This window comes from Phalacrocorax aristotelis, chromosome 10 (genome assembly GCF_949628215.1).
Source record: "Phalacrocorax aristotelis chromosome 10, bGulAri2.1, whole genome shotgun sequence".
Classification (NCBI taxonomy): domain Eukaryota; kingdom Metazoa; phylum Chordata; class Aves; order Suliformes; family Phalacrocoracidae; genus Phalacrocorax; species Phalacrocorax aristotelis.
In genome coordinates, this window is record NC_134285.1 from 2,049,430 (window position 1) to 2,070,603 (window position 21,174).

Sequence of the window (21,174 nt, forward strand, 5' to 3'; positions counted from 1 at the left end):
TTGTGGAGAAATCTTGAGTAAAGCTGAGTACAAGTTGAGTAACTTTTGTTTTTGCAGGCTCTCTTCAGTGTTTGTATTAAAAATTCCTAACATGAAGAACCAGCTGACATTGTAAATTAGCGGGAGACATTCAGGCTATACACTTGTTTATTATAAGCACCAATAAAGATGTTATTTGTTTACAATAATCTAGAGGAGTCCAGATCGCTGACTGTCCCCTGTTGTGCCATGTGCCGTACGAAGGGCAGAAGTCACAGCATCACTGTGAGACAGGTACACCAATCAAATTAATTCTCGCCTCTGTATCTGCAAGTTTAGAAATTCAACATCTAATCATGTCTTCCAGGGAAATAAGTCTGGTCTCACATCTGCTGCCTTTGTGGCTGTGGCCAGATCGGTGCATCCCTTCATGATGGCCCTGATAACATCTTCCTAGCAGGAGCTATCATGGGAAAGTAAAAAGCAGCTTTTTTTTTTTTTTTTTCAAAATGTAGGCAGACTGAAAATGGGAGTGGGACTAAACCACAAAGTAAACCCACCCGATCATTAGATGTCTGCTGAGGCTACAGGCATGCCGAGGACCGGTGCACAACAGCATCCTTGTTCTGGTGGCTTTGAAACAAAACAATGCCTGCGGCCCCAGGCTGGGGACGCCGCTGCGTCGGGTTTCACCTGCCCTTTGTGCCTGTGGGAGAAAAGCAGCCCGGCCTGGACAAAACCTAAGGAAAGCAGTGACTGTGCTGGGCAGCAGCGCAGGATCCCAGCTCGGTTCAGCAAGGTTCCATTTAAGCAGGTGCTTGTGTCCCACCAAAACCTTTCTGAAATACTAGACAAGCTCAACACCTGCAAGCCCATGGGCTGTGATCCTGCTTTTATCACCCACTGCAGCGGTGGAGACCCTGCAGGTCTCACTTCAGGGTTTTCCTGGTTTACCTTTCAGTCATGGTGGTAAGAATGAGACCTGTACCTTTGCCAGCATTGTCCAGCTAGCGTACAGGTTATCCTTCCCATTCGATTAGGATCCCATCACCATGTTCATTATCTTCTGCTTGTTCATTAACCTGAGGTAATTAAAACAACAAAACTAACAAAAAATAATTACCTCATTCCCTTTATTGAAGACTTCAAACCTTTGGAACAAAGATAGATCCATGGATCATGCTGTATAAAAGGTGACCTAAAAAAAACCCGCCCAGGCTGTCAGTTCTCTGGCATGCCATTTGTCATCAGCACAGTGTAATTATCATGGACTTTAGTGACACAATAAATATGAGAGCACAGGTGGTATCCATTTTCAGCTGTTTAATTGAAGAAATGAAAGATCCTGTAATACGGAGTCAACACAGAGAATTTGTCAGGCCACACTAAAAACTTCAATAGCCATGACCTTGAGGTCATAAAATTACTCATCAGGAGTAAAATTTTTTATGGTACAGAAGTGAAGAGTATCGATTTCATAAAAAATAATTTTATACGCAATATAAATGGACAAAATGGCTCACACGAGTCTTCTGTAGGGCCTGAAAACCCAGGAGTGCTGTGTGTAAATCAATACAAATAATATCTTAAAACATAAATTTTAATTCATGTACAAAATACAGGCTGCAATATTTTTTTCCTTAAAGCTACCACAAAAAAAACCAACCAACAAACCAACCCACTAGGGGACGGTTCCTCCGAAGCTTTCTTAAATTTGCTTTGTCCTGCTGGTGTGTTGTGCATTTATAATTGTAGCAGAATAAGCCTGACTTTAGACTGTTGGGCTGGTGTTTTGTTGGCTTCATTAAGTCCAGGGACTTGGGACACGCTAGCAATCCTGCTGAGTGCATTTCTTTAGGAAAAGAATTTCCAGGGCCTGCTGTGGAGTAGCACTGCAAGGAAATACAAAACTTTTGTTAGAACAGCAAGAAAAAGGTGCAGTCAGGTGGTTCAGATGAACATCCTACAGGGAAACCTGTATGTCGGGATGAAGCTGCTGCCCCGGAGGGAGTGACGGGGCAGTAATGGCAGGAGATGTGGGTAAAGCCCCACAGATCAGAGGAGCCACAAAAACTCACACCTGAGCTCTGAACCCTCATGTTTGGACCTGATGAAGAGCTTGCTGACTCAAGCTGAAGCCGACGGTGCCGTGCTTGGAGCTGATCCCTCTGGGCTGAGCGCCATTCTTCAGGTACGTGAAAGCCCCCAGACTCTGAATTCCTGGTGGTTTTTCCCTTTGGCAGCCATTCTCTGAGCCCCAGCGCTGTGGCTGGTGCCCGCTGTGCAGAGCCCTGGCCGCCTTCACACCGCTCCCCCTCGCACCCGCGCTGGCCCTTGAGGGAAGGTCGGACGCAGCGAGAGGGCGCCAAGCCCTTTTCCCGCCCACGGCGCTCGCCGCCATTTTGTCTCCCCGTCCTGAGCACCTCACGCCTCCCTTTCAGGGCGCTCCCTTCCCATCCCGGTGGGTCCGTGCCTCCCCTGAGCCCCCTTGGTGGTAGGGGGTGCTGAGGGGAAGGCTCCTGCCTGCCCAGCCTCCAAGCGGATGCTCTCCCTCCCTGTGCGGGACGGCCGCCATGTGTCGCTCGGGCTTGGGCAGGGAAAGAAATGAGGATGATGATGGGCCCACGCAAGAAAGATCTCGTTGCAGTGTAGAGCCTGGCCTGCCAGACGCCAGTTTGGGATGGGGTGGTGGTCCTAAAGGCTTCATACTTTTATTTATTGTGATTTCCATCTTGTCCTTTCTCTCAGAAGAAGGTCTAATCCTGGGTGAGAGAAAGTTCCCTCAGCTGCCCTGGGGAGCTCAGCCCCTGCCTCTGAGGAGGTAAGTGAGGGCTGCAATTGCACGCTGCGGCTGCCCCTGCCAGGGCCTGCGGCATTTTAAATCCTAAATTGCCTCTCTAATCTTCCTTTGATACATGTGTTTTCCCCATGCTGTTTTCTTTAACCTGATTCAGCTGCGGGGTGAGGTATGTCATTTAACAATATTTAACTTCTTTTGAGGCAAGAATATTAACGTGCCTTGGAGGGATCGTTGAGGTGACTTTCCTACGTAAGTGAAAGTGAATTCTTCCATATCATGGGATGGGAATAGGTTTGAGGGGCCCATTGTTCAGTAGTTTTTGTAAGGCAAATTTGGGATATCTTTCTGTGAGAGTTTAGTTTGAAATGCTCTTTGAGAGAAATCACTTTGTTCTCAGACAACTGCTTACTTTTTTTAAAGTGTAGACTGTCTATTTCTTTCCCAGCGTGTTCAACAGATCGTCATACTAATGCCCAAAGAAATGGTTAACGATTCTCACACAAGGTGCCAGGTATAAAGACTGCAAAAGCCATTCAGAACTTTTGTTATAGAGTTTGAACAGGCGTCCTCTGAAAAATGTCAGCAGTTCTCTCGTATTAAAGGTTATTAAGATTTGGACAACTTGACAGTTCCTTTTACCAAAAAAATAGAATCTGACAACTATTTGCTAAATATCAATAATGTCTCTGAGGGTACCCATGAAATAATAAGAGGCATTCAGGCGGGCTAACAAAGCATCCATGGCCCGACTTTGGCATCAATAGAGAGGACTTGAGTTCGCAGTAGCTCACAGGGACGGGCAGCAATGCTACGTTGGCAGCCTGAAAACAACTGATTTCTAAAAAAAATACTTTAATAAGTTCAAAACTGTTCTACTTTGAGGAAGGAATGAACTCACATTTTAAAGTAGTTTAATATTAAGTCCAAAGCCTCAATTAAGGTGGCTTGCAACGCAACACTTTTCTTCCCTCCCATGTAAATGGCCTTTTATATATGAACTGCCTCATTAAATTCAGTTGGACTTCCCAGACAGGAGAAGGAGGGTAAATATTTTTCAGAGGCTGGTCCTAATGGAGTCATTTAATGTTGAATAAATGAGTAAATAAAAATTACAGACTTTTATTTGAGAAGCATAGGTAGAGCAGTTACAGTAAAACTCATAACTTACATTGCCAAATACAAACGACAAAGAATTGTCTACCTGAGATGGCTTGAAATACTTTTTATTGAAGACAGATGCTATTTAGGTCAAAACATTTGTGTTAAAAAATAACTTGTTATTCTCGCTATGAATAGTTTAAAGTGATTTGTTTAGATTTTTTAAAAAAATCTAAATTAGTTTTCTCAAGTTACAGATAAAGAATGGCTTATTCTCGTTCAACACGGGACTTTGTTGCACTTTCAGATCTGCATCCAAATCTTGCTTGTCCTGTAAGTCTCATGGACATGGTACTTTTGTTCTCGAATGAAATTGTATATGACTGTATTATATTACTGCAAAATTATGTAATTGATGTGTATTTAGATACTAATAGCATTAGTATAATTGTTAGATATAAAGTACCTTACCTTCTTTGTGTATAAACCAGCAAAATGAAAATTGATGCTGCTGTTGTCCATAGTATGTGGATACCACAACTACAGATATTGACTGGACAATTCAAGGTCTGAAAGTATCAGAGGCTTCTTTGTAATGTTTTAAATGGATGCTGAATTAGTAAAGACATGTACAGAGTCAGCATTATGCAGCCACAATACATCTGTAACCTACAATAGTCTTTCACTGGAAGCTGTGAACGTAAGGCCCAATCCTGCAGTCTTTACTTGTGTGCTCAGTCCCTCTGAGCTAAATAACATAGTCCTGAATTATTCAGGCAAAACTCTTGGTGAATGGTATGGTGTTTTAACCGGATAAAATCTCACAATTACGTGTCAGATAGGATTGTTTCTGTTTCTTTAGAACAAAAAGCAGGTTTTGTGGTTGTCAGTTTATGAGGAGCTAAGAATTTTGCTTGTGGGGAGTACAGGGGAGTAGGATGAACCAAAAAGTAAACTGAATGAACAGTAAAGCTTTGTAGTTGGTAGATTCATACAGATGCTTGAGTATCCATTTTTTTGTTGTTGTCCTGGTATGAGTAAGGACCATCACCACTGGAGTAAGAGCTGAACAGGGGAGTGGGCTGTAATACTCAGTATTTTTCTCTTTTGGGTTTTAGATGGTTGAATAAAAAATAGGAAGTCGGGGGCTGGGGGGTGGGCACAGTTTTTCACTCTTTGCTCTCCAAGCTTATGTTTTAATATGGGAGGGAGGAGGCTACGTTACCCTCTGCAGTATTTGCCACCCCTCACCGTACAGCCCGCCAGCGATAAAGTGTCCTCCACGTGTTCAGTGCTGCTGGGAGCTGGAGACTGGAGAACAGAACAGCGAGGCAGCGTTACCCGTGCAGGCACTGCGAGCTGTGCCGCGGTGTTACAGCCGTAGCTCTCCACGCCACTCAAAGTAGAGGCCTGTCTACGGAGCTGTATGCCCTGCAGAAGTCCTGAAGCTTGTGAAGAGAGTGAAAACAAGGCGTTTTCCTGTTCCCACAGCTTTTTATTTGGGAGGGGCGCAATTCAGCCCTTTTTTTCTCATTTATTTTAAACAAAAGAAAGAAAATCACAGGAAAGGGGTGAACTAGGAAAGGGAGGTTTATATGCCCTCACAGCAGTATTGTATATTCTTTCCAACTTTTATAAACCCCCAGTCTCCAGTAAAGCTAATTTAGTCTGTCATTCAGTTACTCCCAAATACAGTGATCCACTAACTCAGTTAAAAGCTTTTATTTTACAAATAAACTGATTTTGAGTATTGCAATTAGCAATATATAGCAAAGAAAAAATTCTTATAAAAAGGTGAATCACTGGTACCTCATGATAGAACGGTCACGTGTTTAGGACTTTAAAAACAGTTGAGCACACACTGTTCAAAGTCATGGTTTTTTACTTGGCCGTTTGTTTCTTAAAAGTGAAGTAGATCAAAGTCTGAGAGGCTGGCAATGCGTTAATGCTATAGTCTCATGATTCGCTTGAGCGGCCTTAAGCAATGCTCTGCCAAAAAAGGCAGTATGGCCCGCTTCCTCACTGCAGGCGTGTTCCGCTCCTCCTCTTTTGGTGAAACTAGCGCTTGTGTAATTGCACAACAAGTTGATCAAGGAAATGATCTCTGGAAGTTTTTCTACCCTCTCTCTCCCCACTCCCCCCAAAATAGTTTCCAGCCAGATCACTTCCTTCTGCCCACTTGCTGTGCAGGCTTAGTGCTAATGTGAGAGAGGTGAGTGTATCTGCAGCAGGGACAGGAGAGATCTCTTGGAAACTGTGGATTTACATCAGCTTAGTTCATGTGAAGAGTCATTCTAAATGTCAGTTCTTTTGACTGGTGGTGAGATACAGGGTATATTGTACTCTGATTTAATTGATACAGAACCAAAGATAGAACAAAGAAACAAAGAAGGCTTTTGTTAGCGTTTGGTTAAGGAATAAAACCAAAAATAGACAAATAAAATCCTAATCTAAATCACTATGCCATGGACAGATAGAAAGTATGCTGTTAGAAAGATTGGGAGAACTAGGGTATTACACTGTTGTACAATACGTCCTCTTAATGAGTCCGTTTCCATCACTGTAGGATAAGACAGTTACCTTGCTCCATCTAGTGATTCAAAGGAAACTGGGCACGCGAGGTCTCATTTTTGAGCCCATGTCAGTATTGTTACAGCAAAGTCAGGCTGCGTTGCTTTGCGAATAGGTACAAAATTCAGCCCGCGTGGATTATTAAATTGTCATGCTGCGCCTTGCTAGCTGGCTGCTGAGGTTCCTCTGACGGAACGAGAAAGTCCGGCGGAACTGCAAGTAAGCGCACGTGGGAAGTGGAAGGGATGCGGCACGCTCCGTGTTCTGAAGGACCCTCGCAGCACTGCAATGTCAGCCTCTGCTTCCAGCCCTTGTTACCATACCAGCTTCCATTGCTTACCTCTTAAATCCCAAACTAGCACTGCAATACTCTTCTCTCACACTGAGGATGACCTTTTTATTAAAAAAACCTCACCACACAGCTATATATTTTTTATATATATATATAGATAGATAGATATATGACTTTCTCTGTGTGTTTGCTCCTAGTAGTTTTGTTTGACAATTGAGACTGGGGTGCTTTTGCATAATACAGGTTTAGCAAAGCAGAATAACTTCGATTTGGTTTTGAATCATGAAAAAGGTCCATTGCCTAAGCTCCCTTTGTAGTTGATTGAGAGACAGCAAGAAAAAGGCACCTGTAGAAATTCATGTTGTTAGATGAGGATAGGATAAATGGGCCTCGCTGTGGATGTACACGTGTGTACCTTGGTGCTGACAGCAGGGCAAACCTTGGGTGCTTAACTGTAAAATAAATCCTGTCCAGACTTTTCACGGTGCATTTAAGGAGATCCGAGACCTGTGCAGAGAGCGTGAAATAACAATATTGCTGCCTACCTGAGGAGCGATTGCTGTAGGACAGCCAAAATTGTGAATGCTTTGGGTGAACTTTTGTCCTCCCATTGTCTTACAAACAGAAACAGATGTATTTCTTTTAATATTTTTATTAGTTACTCTTTTCCTCAAAGTCAAATTGTATGTTTTAGTCTTTAGTTCATACGGTACTGTGGAATAAATAGATTAAAATGATTACCAGTCAGAAATATGTTTATCATCTGTAGAGTACAAGTCCATGAAATCTATTTCATCACATACATCTGTGTTTAATACTTGTATTCTATAATCTTTTTATTTTTTAGAATGTAATCGGTGTGGTTATTGGGAAAACAGATGTCAGAGGCTTTCCAGACAGAAAAAGTACAGTCCCTTTTTTAACTGTTTTTACTTCATTTTCTTATATGGTATAGTTTGGCGTATATGACCAAAATTGATATTTGAATGATAAGCTGTAAAATGTATAGAACAAAAATGCGCAAAGAAATTTGTGTGTGTTTGAGAACAGCGATGAAAGAGCAGCATTTGTTCACCTAAACCTTACCAGTGAGAATTTGTTTGGAAAAACTCCGTCATGGAAGTGTTTCAGGGTCTGAAGAAGACGGTACCAGTAGGAACCCACTAGTATATATAAATACTGCTGGAACTGATCTGGTCCCTTCGTCTTCATCCTCTCTTAAAACAGAAATGTTAAGGAGGTGTCTTGAGGAGGGAAACAAGTAGTTTCTGGTCTGAGTAGCACCAGCTTCATCTTATCATATACTCAAAGGAAAAATGGGAATAATACGTTGTTAATACAGCATTAGTTGGAAACTGAAGTAACATATGTAAGGCTTCGGGTTGATACAGACACTGTTAGGAAGCATCCCCAGCCCCAGAGAGCCGTTCCAGCACTGCGTGAACAGGCTCGGCCATCCTGTTGGCATTGTCATCAGGCTGAGCTGCTCTAGTGGTGAATTTTTAGGAGGAATTCATCATCGTCACCAGAAACAATTCTACAGAGTATGAAAATATGGTGTTCATGTTTATGCCTCCATGGAACTACAGTCAGATTATGCTTACTCTGTGCAGGTCACTATACAGTTTTCACTGATGATTTAAAAATAATATATTGCATAATGCTGTATGATCCATGGAAAGCTTCGTTAATTAGCTGAAAGAGAAAAGGGAGTGCTGTGTTTCAGGGACTGATACCCTCTTGACCATGAACTTTCCATAGAGCTGGAAACATTTTGCTTCATTCAGTTAAACCCCTTGGCACTATTGGGACAGCGATACTACCTGTGATCTGCCACCTTGCACGTCGTCGCGCTCGTCTCGTACGCGGGCACAGCTGGCTAAAGGCAGCCAACCTGCTACCGAATTTGGGCTAGTCCGTGAGCTAGTTCACAGCTCCGCCTCATGTGCTAGCCCTGTTTGTGTTTGCCCATGCCTTGAATGTAGCATCGTACGGGTCTTTTATGCCTCTTGCGTTAGATCGGTAAGTTATAGGGTGCTGCCTAAAGTTAAGTGGTAGGTGTAGGCAGATGGGATGGTACAGGTACAGGTGCGGTGTGAGTTGTAGCCATCCCCATCCACCAACACCGGCGTGTTTACTGAACAGTTTGCCGACCTCTAGTGGTACTCACCGGGTTGCGGGTAGTAAATTCATGACAAAATCCAGGAAAGCCTCGAAAAAATAGGTTTTATGCACACATTCTAGATTGAAATCAAGCTGCGCTAATGAATTGTAACAGCACTGTGTATTTTTGCAGACATTGGGGCCGAAAGATACACCTTCGGTTTTACTATTCGTGATTCACCGACTTATTTTATAAATGTAAATTCTTGGGGCAGAGAAGAGTATATTAGATCGCTTTCAGAAAGCTTTCGAGTTGGTGACTGTGGTAAGTTGGAGTTTATTCTTAACTTGTTTCTGTTTGAATGTGGGTTTTTTCTCCAGTAAATCAGTGTTATGTGTTTGTGGTTTTGCTATATTTTCCTCTGAGGACTCAGAAAACAGTCTAATTGGAAACAAATTGTTCAGTTATGTTAAGTATAAAGAGGAAAGGAGTAAGATTTCAAGCACTTAAATTCAAAACCAGTAAATATGTCAACAAAAAGACTAGATACAAATCCACTGAATGCAGCCACCCACAACTTATCTATAGTTAATTGATCTAAATTCTTACATTATATTCAGGTCTTACAAATGATGAAAAATAAACTCTGTAAAGTAGTTTGGTGTTTTTCTTTTCTTCATTTAGTTACAGATATGACCATGACTGTTCACAAAAACACAACAAAAACCTTGTCTTTATTTACAGGCTGTGCTTTTATCTTGTTAAGTTAAAAGAAAGGCTTTGCTGCCCACGGCTGCTAGATCAGTGTTTGGGCAAAACTTGTGACGATGAAGAGTACACACATGAGAACTCAGTGTCATTTTGTTTCCATTAAATGTCTGGAGGACTCCTGCGGGACTTAGGCTATAACATGAGCTGCCTGGACAGACATGGTTTTCAGTATGAAAACATTTAGCAGTAGTTACTGCATGTACCTTTTCCTTTCCATATCAACCTTGAAAGCAACCATTTTGAAAGCCGCTCCTCTTCTTATGTATCTATATTCAGTTTTCTAACATTACTTATCGATGTTTTGTTTTAGTTACAATTGAAAATCCTTTAGTTCAGTCAAAGGAAGCAGAAAGGGAAGAAAAATTCAGCCCTGCAACTCCTAGGTAAACGTAAAGCATAGGCTGGTAGCTCTTTGCAGAAAGATCAAAGTGAATGCTTGCGTTAGGTGCCAGCCAACTGCAGCAGCGTGCAATTGGTAGGAGTATTTCGGGTTAGTCTTCTTACGTAGCTGTACCTTCCTCTCTCTGTTCAACCATGTGTGGTCAACTAATCTCAAAAGAGGATAGCTTTCTCAGCATACGGTCTTTGGAGTTTTGTCATGAAGTAATAATGGTCCTTGTAACTAAATGGAGCAAATTTAATTCTTCAAGTAAAGTCTACTAAAATTGTTTGAAATGGATTTGATTTTGAAATGGATTTGATTTTGCCCAAGTGTTTTATCAGCCATCGCTGTTTTATAGACAGTATATCCTTCTCAAAATCCATTCACATGACCCGTTTACCTAGAAAGTATTTGAATCCACTGCGATGCTATTTGTTACTTATTCGCTAAGGCAGTGTCATTCCGTTTGTATCATGCAATGTATATATGTTGTCTTTCAGCATATCCTCTAAAATCTGAACAATTTGAAGCGGTGTATGAAACGAACATTGCAAGTTGTGATTTAGATATGGTTTAACTTACCTTAGATACCTAAGATGTAGATGTTAGACTAGTACACCTCTTCTTTAATTAGGGTTTCTTTCCTAATTGATCACATTCTAATATTTTTAATCATACGTCAGTCATAAAAGTATTGCATATGTGCACGTTAAATTGGCAAGTTAGACGTTTTATGTTCGTGCTTGCTGATCATCTCCGAGCTTTGTAGCAAATGTAGAGCTGTAATAGTTACACTCATTTTCTGGCTAAGCAGAAAGAAGTAAAAGAACAAATGTCAGGTAGAAGCTTCCCTGAGGAAAAGAGCTCCGCTCTACATCTATAAATTTCATAAGCATTATATTTATCCAGAATATACTGACTATATCTTATTTCCACTGGCTAACAGTGCATTATAAACATTACTGAGGTCATTGGGCTCCTACTTTTGAAAGCACCGTACCAAACCCAGCCTGACCCATAGTAGTGTCGTATTATGTCACGATGCCAAAACCTCTCAATTACTTGGATTACAGACATTTCAGAATTTATTTGTTTTTTAGTGATTGATAAGGGCTGAAAGACTTACAGATGTGTATTGTACATTGCTAGCAATTCGTGCTGACTTTTCAGTTCTAAACAAGTATAAAGTACACAATTATGAGTCTTCTGTAAGAGAAAAGTATATATAATTTTAACACAATCATTTTAGAACAAAGGAATTCCAACTTTTCCGTATCTTCAGGGAAAGCAATAAAGGAGTAAATCAGCAGTTATTTTCTCATGTGAATTAACATTTTACACTGCTAATATATTGGTGAGTGAACTGTTGATTGACGTGGTTTCTTTTGTGCGTACTATCTAGCTGCTACAAATTATTGCTCAGTGAGACTCACTCAGCGGTCAAGACGTCTTCATGTTACGAAACGGACCCCAAGCTACTTTCTCTGTTGCATCTGCCTGTCAAGGACCCTCAGGACTATTACTCACTGGGTGATATCATTGCAAATGGACAAAGCCTCGATGGAAGAATCCTTAATGTGCTTGCAGCTGTAATGTCAGTAAGTTCCGGAGCCACAATAGAGCAGTGTTTTTCTTCCCTATCATGGGTAACTTCATTGACCTAAGTGCAAATACGGATTTTTGGGACTCATACTGGGCAGCAATCACGGGGTTATTTTGTTTGTTTAGGTTGGCAGTCACTTCAGCCGAGTTACACCAACCATACGAGCTACTTGATGAGATTTTTATCAACAACATGAGGGGGGGAATTAATGAAATGGAAATGTCCTACATCAGTTGTCTTTTGAAATCATGCATGTGCAAGCAGTAGATAACTTGAAATTTGCAAACCACAGGCTTTCATAAAATAAAATATATCCATTTATCTTGAAGAAGAACTACTGTTGTTAAACTTTTAGTGGTGTACGTGTTTGTTTTTTGTTGTTTTTGTTTAGTGGTCTACAGGGTTCCCTCCCCCATTTTTAAACTCTTCTGTTTTCTATGTTATCGCTTTGATTCTCCTAAACACTTGGTAGTGACTGCTTCTCCTTCTTCTTAAAGGTTGGGGAGCCAAAGTACTTTATGACTTCAGACAAAAGAAAAGGTCAGAGGTGTGAAGTAAAGCTGTATGATGAAACAGAGATGTCCTTTCCAATAGTATGGTAAAAAGTCTTTTCATTCACTAAAATACACAAATTAATGCAAGAGCAGGTAAAGGAATTACCTCTAACACATACTGTTGTAACACTGTCTTTTAATTTAAATGTACAGTTATTTGGGTGGCGACTGCAGTGAGGCAGCAATGTACACTGAACAGAGGCTCAACGAGGAGATTCATTAGGATGACCTTACATATATTGTCTAGTTTTATGACTTGCTGACAGACTGCTAGCTCACGAATGGCAAAATGAAGCTTAGTTCCAACCAGTTACATTTTTTTAATGTGGAAATTTGAACTAATTCAGGAAATGGCATTTAAAAACAGCTTCAAAGGCAGTATATTTCTTCCACCAACTTGGGCGGGGGCAGAAAGAGGAGCACGCTTCATTTTTAAAGCCAAGCAGAATTAACAAGTGAAATGGTAACAGGTTGAAATAGTTTTTAAATGTTTAAAACAGCGTAGAAACATTTTCATACTACTTTGGCCATGTCTTCAAACTGTAGCTTGTTTACAAACGTGATTACATCCATACCCTTTGTGCATGCAAACAGCAATTTGTTTACACAGGAAATTTGCCCATAGTTCGTTCAATAAACTCATGGCTTATCTATGTGCAAGGGTGTGCGGGTATTTGTTTGCACCGGGTTTGGTGTCTGTTGGCTGACGTGACCTTTGTTCCCTAGATAGACGTAGCAAGGTAGCATTGCGCTCCATGCCTGCGTTAAACCGTATTATCATTCAGTGTAATGTTTAACACAGTTCGTGTATACGCACCGACGCTAATGGGCACCTACGGTGTGAGGTTTTCTAGCCCTTGAGCTGCCACCAATGCAAACTTGCAGTAGCAGCTCCAACACTCGTTTCAGCGCTGGTACGTAGTGATACAGAGCTGTACACCTGAGGAGTCCTCAGGAGCAGAGACAAGGCGGTGTTACTGCGGTTACGCTCAACGGTGCCTTTTGCGCTTTCACGAGGCAAAGATTCAGGAAACCCTTGAGCAACAGCATTGCAGTGAAGATATTTCAGAGGCAATGCTAGATGAAAAGTAAACACCTTAAATCTCTTTCCAAGGATTAAGAAATAAAAACCCGCCAGAACAAAACCGTGCTTTGGCAGTGTTCTTGCCATCCAAACTTAGGAGGTACTGAATGAGATTTTATCAAGGGACCGAACCATCAAACTACTCTATTTGAGGGATGCCACTGACCTCACTCTAGTCTCATCAGCCACAGTTACAAGGATTCCAGTGTTGGAAAGCCGGCTGAACTCGTGGCCTAGTGATGTGAGCAACAGCTTGCTCCCACAGAAAAGGCTCAGCTGATAAGCAGTTATTTTAAAAGTGATTTGCTTTAGTTAGAAATTACTTCTGTCAAGGTTGAAAAACACACAGTATTTTTCCAGGTATGTTCTGCATTGAATCATTTTGAACAATCTAATAGCCCTTTATTTTATCCCGTTTGGAACAGAATAAAACAGGGATTGTATTAGACCGTACATAAAGCACCCTGGCTGCAGACTAGCTGTCATGGATGTACGCGGCATTTCATTTGCTTGTGCATGTAACAAAGGAGCTGCGTCCCCTTTGACCAATTTAGTTATATTTTTTAGTAGTTTAGAACCAAACAATGAGTGCTGTTTCAAAAAATGTTCTGATACTCTGACTTCTTTTAATTTAGTTGGGATAATGAATCTATCCAGCTTGCACAGAGTTGGATCCCGCGAGAAACAGGTATAACAGTCTGGTTTGTATGTTTTTAATGTAGTTCTTAATGTGATACTTATTCTACAGTAATGGGATTTTTTTTTCTGTGCACAGTAATATTTGCATCAGATGTGAGAATAAACTTTGACAAATTTAGGAACTGTATGACTGCAACTGTGATATCAAAGACCATCATTACAACTAATCCAGGTAAGAGCTGTTGAAGTATTGATTTGGTATTAGTGATCATTCTAGGCTAGAATGCACGAATTCAGCTATTGGAGACCTGATTTCCTCTGCCTGCTTGCCTCAGAAACCTCCCTGCTTCTTGTCTGTTACGTAGTGACCAATGCTTTTGTCTCCCACCCTTTTTTTTTTTTCAATTTTATGATTTCTTTTTAATTTTGTCTAAGCAGCCTTCATATACTCCACATAGGACTAACAAAGTAGAAAAGAGAAAAGCATCTCTTGGCTAATGCCAAGAGACAACATGTTGGTGCTCCCGGGATAAAAAGTTGTAAAATATAATTATGCTGTTATTTTTACATGCTACCTATGTTAATAGCTTTTTTAAAAAAATATATTTTAAATTTTCAAGAAACAGCAGAGGCAGACGCTCTCTTCAGCTTCATAAAAGAGAGTGCCCAGTCAGGAGCTTTGCACGATAAAATGGAGGAGCAGTCAAAAGAATCCATTAACTGTAAGCATGGATCCAGACACTTTGACTTTATTTAACTCTATAGCGTGGTTGCACAGTGCAGTTGAAATTTGAAGCTCTTGCTCTGTGTGTTCATAGAAACAAAACTAAGGTATAGCCTGGCTGAATACTTAAAAGTTTGGACTGGTGTTACTGGGGCGATCCCTTGTAAGATCAGCTCTGTGTCTTCAGGGCTGGTGACTACGCCCACTGGCAGCCTGTCTGGCATGTTCTTTCTGTCTTCAGAAAGCACTAAAAAGGGAGAGGGAAATTTTTTTGTTAAAAACTCATTTTGGGGGATACAAGGATCAAATATCAGACATTTTTCTGATTTGATTCCCCTTTTGTTTTATTTTTTGTCCCAAAATGATAAGCCCACTTCAAAAGGAAGGTGTGGGGGGCTTTCCTGATGCTTTAGATCAAAATCTTTCCTTTTTATTACTGTAAGACATCGCTCTTCTGTGTTGTTTCTTTCTCAGAAACACTTAACATGTCTTTTAAACTTTTAGTGGAGACCATAGTTGATGTTTATACTGTGGAACAGCTGAAAGAAAAAGCTTTACAGAGTGATGGGAAACTTGAACCGGTCTATGGCATTATTTATGGCTACATTTCTACACTGGACCTTGATGATAATGCATCTAAAGTTATTCGCAACAGATGGTAAGCAACCGCCTGGTTTAAGTTTGTATTAAAACGTGCTCATCCTTCTTCCCCTGACTCAAATTAGACAGAACAATGTTTTAGTCGAGTTCGGGATAAGAAATAAAACTCCTGGAGGACGCCATGTGACTTTCTGTTGTGGAGACTTCCAGAAGTAGCAAGGAAGAGGCGTTGGCTTTATGAAGGACTTGCTCTTTCTGGGCCTAGAGGAGCAAAGAAGAAAGAGGCCATTTTGTCTCAGATTTGAGAGTTTAGAAGATGATGATTCTTTTTGTAAAGAGGAAAAGTGTCTTGGGAAATCTCAGTCTAGAAAACAGTTTCAAACAAGGAGGAATTGCATATATGCATTAATTATCTTCTTACGTTTCAGTTCAATATGCCGCTTTCTGGTGAATGAAACGTCAAACACGTGCACTTTCTGCCGTGACATCTCCTCAAAGTCAACTTTTGCGAGCTTTGACATACTCATCGATCTGACGGACCACACAGGCACCCTTTACTCTTGCTACCTGTCTGACTGCGTAGCTGAGGAAACGTTAGGCTGCACAGTAAGTAGAAATGAGTTAGGTTGTTCTTATGTGATCTGAGCTGTGAAGCCTGATGAAAATGACAAACATATGTAAATGTTCTTTGTATATATGTGTGTGTGTACAGTGGTTAAAAAATGCGTACGGATATGGATACACGTACAGACACTTGGCCTTTTAACAAGTCAAAAGTTAGAAGTCAGTAATGGCTAATAAGAAATGTGTTAAATGTGAGAGTGAATTCCCTGTTCAGAATACTGCTTCATTTTAATTAATTCACGCTTTTCTGAGAACTGGTTGGAATTCCCTAATTTTGATTCTCACACACCCTGCAATTTATTCTGACTGTCCTGGTACATATATTACACCAAGTACTACCTTAAAAGAGGGAAAATACAGCCTAGATATGTATAAAAATGCATAAGATGCTCTTTTCCTCATAATTTTATTGTGGAGATGTTGTTATAACTATATGCTGAAGAAGTGTTCTGTGATATCCTGTTATTAACAGGTCCCTGAGTTTCTAGCTCTAACGGAAGCCAAGAAGACTGCACTGAAATGGCAACTTCTTTTGGAACGGAGCAAGATTTATTTTAAAGTTAGTATTTAATGTTAATTTAAAACAGTGGCTGTTTCCAATTCGGTAGGATATTTAGTACTGAAAAATTCCATATCAGTTCTGCTGAACTTATTAAAATAAGGATTAGTTTTGGACATATTCTGAATATTCCAAGTAAATAGTCTCTGTCATAATTTCAACATCAGGGGAGGTACCTGCAGGATCAGATACACAGGCCTCTTTCAGGCAAACTATGAAAGACACAAACTGCTCTTAGCCAATACAGGTTAAGGAGCTGATACCCCAAAAGCATTTATGCATGATTTAGCCACTGACTTCTATGGCTGTCGGTTTATAATGAATGAGGTTAACGCTATCAGTTCACAAGAACAAGGCCCGGTCAATATATGCCACAGATTGTACGGTGTATGGGGTTACCCAAGTATATTTCTTAGTTACCTGCGTTTTTGGAAACGATGTGATTCGGTCTGTCCAAAATCTGCAGTTCTCCTCAAAGCAACAACCACATTAGGTTCACACACCTGGAGCAATTGTTGAAAGATCTGCTGTTACTTGCAATATTCTTTACTTTTTTAACTGCGTGCTCTATACCGGACTGGACTTCTTTTTCACAGCACTGCCTGTTCTAGGCCAAACCTGAAATGACTCCCTTTTTAAAACTTCTTAGCAAAACTGTTCTTGCTCTCCCATCTCCCCCACCCTCTGCCTCTATTTCTAGGAGAAAAATGAAAGTGTTTTAGTTCAGTTGTGACAGGTGTATAGCGTAAATGTACTCATGTATAAAATAACATAAAATATGCATAACCAGATCTGTCAATTAAACATGCTGTGTGATATTTGAAAATAACGTGTTTCAAAGTGCTCTACAGCAGCACAAGCAAAGACCCTTAATTACTTTTACAGGTCACTTTGTCACCCAGTTGGAGAACCGGACTGAAAGTGAACGTTCTTTCATGCAAACTGGCAGATCCTATAGAGGCCAGTCAGAGCTTGTTGGGAAAAGAGACTGGAAATAAGAGGTTACACTACACAGCTTGATAGCAGCTAGGAAAAAGACTAGTTTTTCACTGTGTTATTAGAGGCATTATTAGAATGCTGCTGTTGTCATATTTTGCTAAATATGTTCTGATGAAGAAGGAAGTGCATTACTAATCCCTGTAAGTGGGCTTCTGTATTGACCTTTTTCAGGTGATTGTACCTTAAAAATTGTCCTAGGGCCTCAGCTTAAGAAAAGCTAGTTCTGCCCCCCTTACAAGGGGGATGGAAGCTTTCTTCACTCAGTTTAGGATATGTTTTTAAAAATCAAAAAAAACCCAAAGAGTACAAGATGGATCTGTTGAGCTTCTGTGTTTTTAACTGCCTTCCTGCTTCTGTGTTAGTTCAAAAAATAAAGGCCCACTTTGAAATACTGCCTGGGGGTTTGTGGTGTATGTTGGTGAGTCCAGACACAGAACTTCTGGCAACTGCAGAGGCATGGAAATAGCCATGATGCCTGCGAGGCTGCTTCTCTTTAGGACAGACTAAGTCTTAGTAGAACAGAGTAATCGATTACCAGGGACCTCTGATCACCAGTCAATCAAGCTAAGACGGTAAGCGGCAGAGAAGAAAGGACTTTTCTTCACCAAGAAGAGTTGTTGTTGTTAGCTGAACGTAAAGAACCTAGGTATGTACATTTTGCCCTTCTCAACGGTATTTTTTCCTATTTTTTCATCTATTTCCATCCTTCGCTTCCCCTGCAGCTGGGGTATTTGCCACATTCACCAGTCCTCACTGCCTGAGTGTGGCGGGAGTTGGCCTGTTTCAAATGGTGGGAAGATACTGCAGCCCTTCCCTTGCAAAGTATTTGTTAGGCTAGGACCCCTTGAGGAGCTTCGATCACCCCTGGTTATTTACCTACCTGTTAAAGCAACGTGGCAGAGAGAGAACAACTACAGAAACAGTGAATTTTGCCAAGCAATACTCCAAGATTGCATCCCCCCACTCACGTGAGTGGGAACAAGGGACTAAACGCACGCAAACCGTTGCCAGCGTGGGGTCGCTGCGTCTCTCCTGTTGTGGCAATAAACAACTCCACAGTATTAACTGTTATGGCTGGAAAATGTTGAAGTGAATGTTTCCATTTATTTTAATCACAACTGAGCTCCGCAATCAATACACGGTGCTTAAGACCGAACTACAAATGATGCATCGTTGCTGTTGCCATAGATGGGAATGTTTGACAGGCGCGAAGAAATAGAAACAGTACAGAAAGTGAATGTTATCCTTCCTCTTTCAGAATTATTCACCCTGCCTTCCCTGCTCAGCCCAGCTCTGTTGGCCTGGCATCTCTGCTTGGCCCAGCTCATCGAGTTGCAACCAATTCAGAGCACAGCCTGACAGAGGCAGGCTTAAATCGAGGAGCATTTTGCTTTCTATGAGCCAGGGGCTGGTTCTGCTCAGGTGTAACGGATGAATGTTTGTTTCAGTTGGCCTCGGTTCCGTAGGTTTCTGTCAGATGAAATCTAAATTATGTCCACAGCATTTAGGCCTCATCATACAAAGAACTTTGGCATGTGCCTTAAGCCACTGGCTCAAGTCGAAATACAGTGAACTGAAACGCGGTTGGAGGATGAGCACCCAGCGCGGGCGGCGGACGCAGCCGTGTGCCGCAGGTGCATGCAGCTGGAGAAGCAAGGTGACAGAAAAACGTCTGTTCTTCTTCTGCAACGCGCTCTGCTTTCATTTTACTTGGCCATTTGCGGCATCCCGGACCACGCTGCTCTCTCGCAGTGGCGCTTATCTTTGGGCTATAGTAATTTTCTCTGCAAGACCCTTCAAATGCACTTTTAAAAACAAAGTGGTTATTAAGCCCTGGCTCCAGTAAAGGGCAGTGTTTAGCTTTGGTGTTTGAACATATGTAAAAAAAAATCCACCTGTTTTTGTTAGAAATCGGTTGTGTGCAGCCTTTGAAAATTGTAAGTGTCGATATTTGCAGGGGGGAGGGTTTCTTTAATTATATTTTACAACTTTTGTCACTTCATTGAACTGAAAGAGAACTCGCTGCCGTGCAAACCGGTAGAGAGCGTTAGATGCGATGGAGTTTGGAAACTGGCAGAGTTGCACAGCCTGCCTTATTAACAGCTGGAAACATTTAAAAACTCCAACTGTTGCACTGCATTGCACAAACAATGCTAATTGCTGCAGTTAGATTTTTTTATTAAATATATATATTTAGATCAGCAAAAGGAAAGACAAGTTGACTGGTGATCCTTACCAATGAGCTTCTTTATTGATCTTTTTATATTATTTTACTTTTAGAAGTGCATTTAAAGCTCCGTTTAGGAAAAAAAATCTGCCAAGCATCTGGCACGCTTCCTGCTGCCTTACGCCCCTCGGAGCGGGAGGGAAAGCAATCCTCATTTAATTTGTACGTTTGAAAAATGCACAGAGGAATCGTGAAACTCATCGACAAAGCAAACATCTTTTTATCGTAGAATACCCCAAGGAGAGAAATGCTTTCTGAAGCTGTAATTCTTGATTTACCGTTACACATACATCTTTGATTTTACATAGCCTGGGTGAGCTTTAGCTCCTCTATCACCATTTTAATGGTTTAATTTATAATCTTTATTTCAAGGCAATACACTGGCAAAGCTCTCAGCGTCAGCAGGACAGAAGAGCGCGTGCAGTGCCAGCCGCCCCGGCACACGGTCTCCATCGACAGTTCCAAGGTACAGTTCAGGTATCAGCCCCCTGCCCAAGCTGGGCTGGCCTCCAGGTTCACAGCCTCAGAGGAGGCTGAAGCCTCCGCGGAAACGGGGCTGTTTTAGTCAAATGCCTGTCAAGGTCACGGCATGCATGTCTTTGATGCGTGACAGTCCATTAGACACTTGGGCCCTGTAAGTGTTTAACAGACAGGACAGCTTGTGTGTCTCTTCTTTCACCAGATGTTCCCAAAAGAGCCTCGTCCCACGCAGACGAGATCCAGACAGGATCCCGCGTTCCCCGCTAGGATCCACGCGTTTGCTGTGCCACCTTAAACCGCATGGAGAGGACGTCGCTTATCCCCGCCTCTATCTCGTCGTTTGCCTGCACTGGCCCAACTCCTTCGGGAGACCCTGTCAGGATCAAGTCCCCTTCTTCCAAGGTGAATATTTGGCTGATGTAGCTGATGAGATAAGGGATGGAGAAGATCATGGCGGAGGTCTCCCCCTCTTGCCTCAGCTTTCCGTTCACCTTGAGCCAGATCTTCAGCTTGTGAGGGTCTGGGATCTTCTCCTTGGGCACAAAGTCACTGACCGGGCACGACGAACGGAAGCCCTTGGCCAAGGTCCAGGGCAGACCCTTCTTTTTGCACTCCTCCTGGGTGTCCCTGGCCGTCATGTCCAAGCACAGGGCGTAACCCGCCACGTGCTCCATGGCGGCCTCCTGGGACACGGCCTGGGCTCTCTTCCCGATCACCACCCCCAGCTCCACTTCGTGGTGCAGGTTGTTGCAGTAGTAGGGCCGCAACACGGGCGAGCCTTCGCGCACGTAGGCCGAGGAAGGCTTGAGGAAGAAGAGGGGCTCCCGGGGCGGCGCGCTCCCCATCTCCTTGGCGTGCTCGGCGTAGTTGCGCCCCACGCAGACGATGTTCCTGCCCCACTCCCAGAAGCGGGACAGGGGTTTGGAAGTGGCCATGGCTCTCCTTTCCCCGGGGACGGCGGGTGCCCTTGGGGCGTCCTTGCCGGGCCCGGATCCGCGCCGCCGCCGCCGCCGCCTCTCCTCCGCCCCGCTCCCCCGGCTCCCTGCCCGCCGCGGATCGCCCAGGGCAGCCGCCTGCCCGCCGC

At 42.3% G+C, this 21,174-nt stretch overlaps 2 protein-coding genes across 2 annotated transcripts; one reads left to right on the top strand and one right to left on the bottom strand.

Moving 5' to 3' along the window:
• Positions 1 to 4,141: 4,141 nt before the first annotated feature.
• Positions 4,142 to 17,577, top strand: MEIOB (meiosis specific with OB-fold). Its single transcript, XM_075104661.1, has 13 exons — positions 4,142 to 4,210; positions 7,588 to 7,645; positions 9,037 to 9,168; positions 9,926 to 9,998; positions 11,400 to 11,595; positions 12,098 to 12,198; positions 13,874 to 13,926; positions 14,014 to 14,109; positions 14,498 to 14,599; positions 15,106 to 15,259; positions 15,630 to 15,807; positions 16,298 to 16,384; positions 17,270 to 17,577. Exons 1-13 carry the CDS (start codon positions 4,142 to 4,144, stop codon positions 17,402 to 17,404), a joined length of 1,434 nt encoding a protein of 477 aa, XP_074960762.1. The 3' UTR covers positions 17,405 to 17,577.
• Positions 17,578 to 19,606: 2,029 nt separating this feature from the next.
• On the bottom strand, positions 19,607 to 21,172 carry FAHD1 (fumarylacetoacetate hydrolase domain containing 1). Its single transcript, XM_075104673.1, has one exon. It carries the CDS (start codon positions 21,023 to 21,025, stop codon positions 20,354 to 20,356), a length of 672 nt encoding a protein of 223 aa, XP_074960774.1. The 5' UTR covers positions 21,026 to 21,172; the 3' UTR covers positions 19,607 to 20,353.
• Between the last annotated feature and the right edge of the window lie 2 nt (positions 21,173 to 21,174).

Excerpts from the sequence above, each read along its gene's own strand:
- MEIOB (XM_075104661.1), top strand. The coding sequence starts at position 4,142 with ATGGCTTATTCTCGTTCAACACGGGACTTTGTTGCACTTTCAGATCTG. Across the intron at positions 9,169-9,925 it reads CTTTCGAGTTGGTGACTGTG|TTACAATTGAAAATCCTTTA; the intron begins GTAAGTTGGAGT and ends GTTTTGTTTTAG. Across the intron at positions 11,596-12,097 it reads TGCTTGCAGCTGTAATGTCA|GTTGGGGAGCCAAAGTACTT; the intron begins GTAAGTTCCGGA and ends TTCTTCTTAAAG.
- FAHD1 (XM_075104673.1), bottom strand. The coding sequence starts at position 21,025 with ATGGCCACTTCCAAACCCCTGTCCCGCTTCTGGGAGTGGGGCAGGAAC.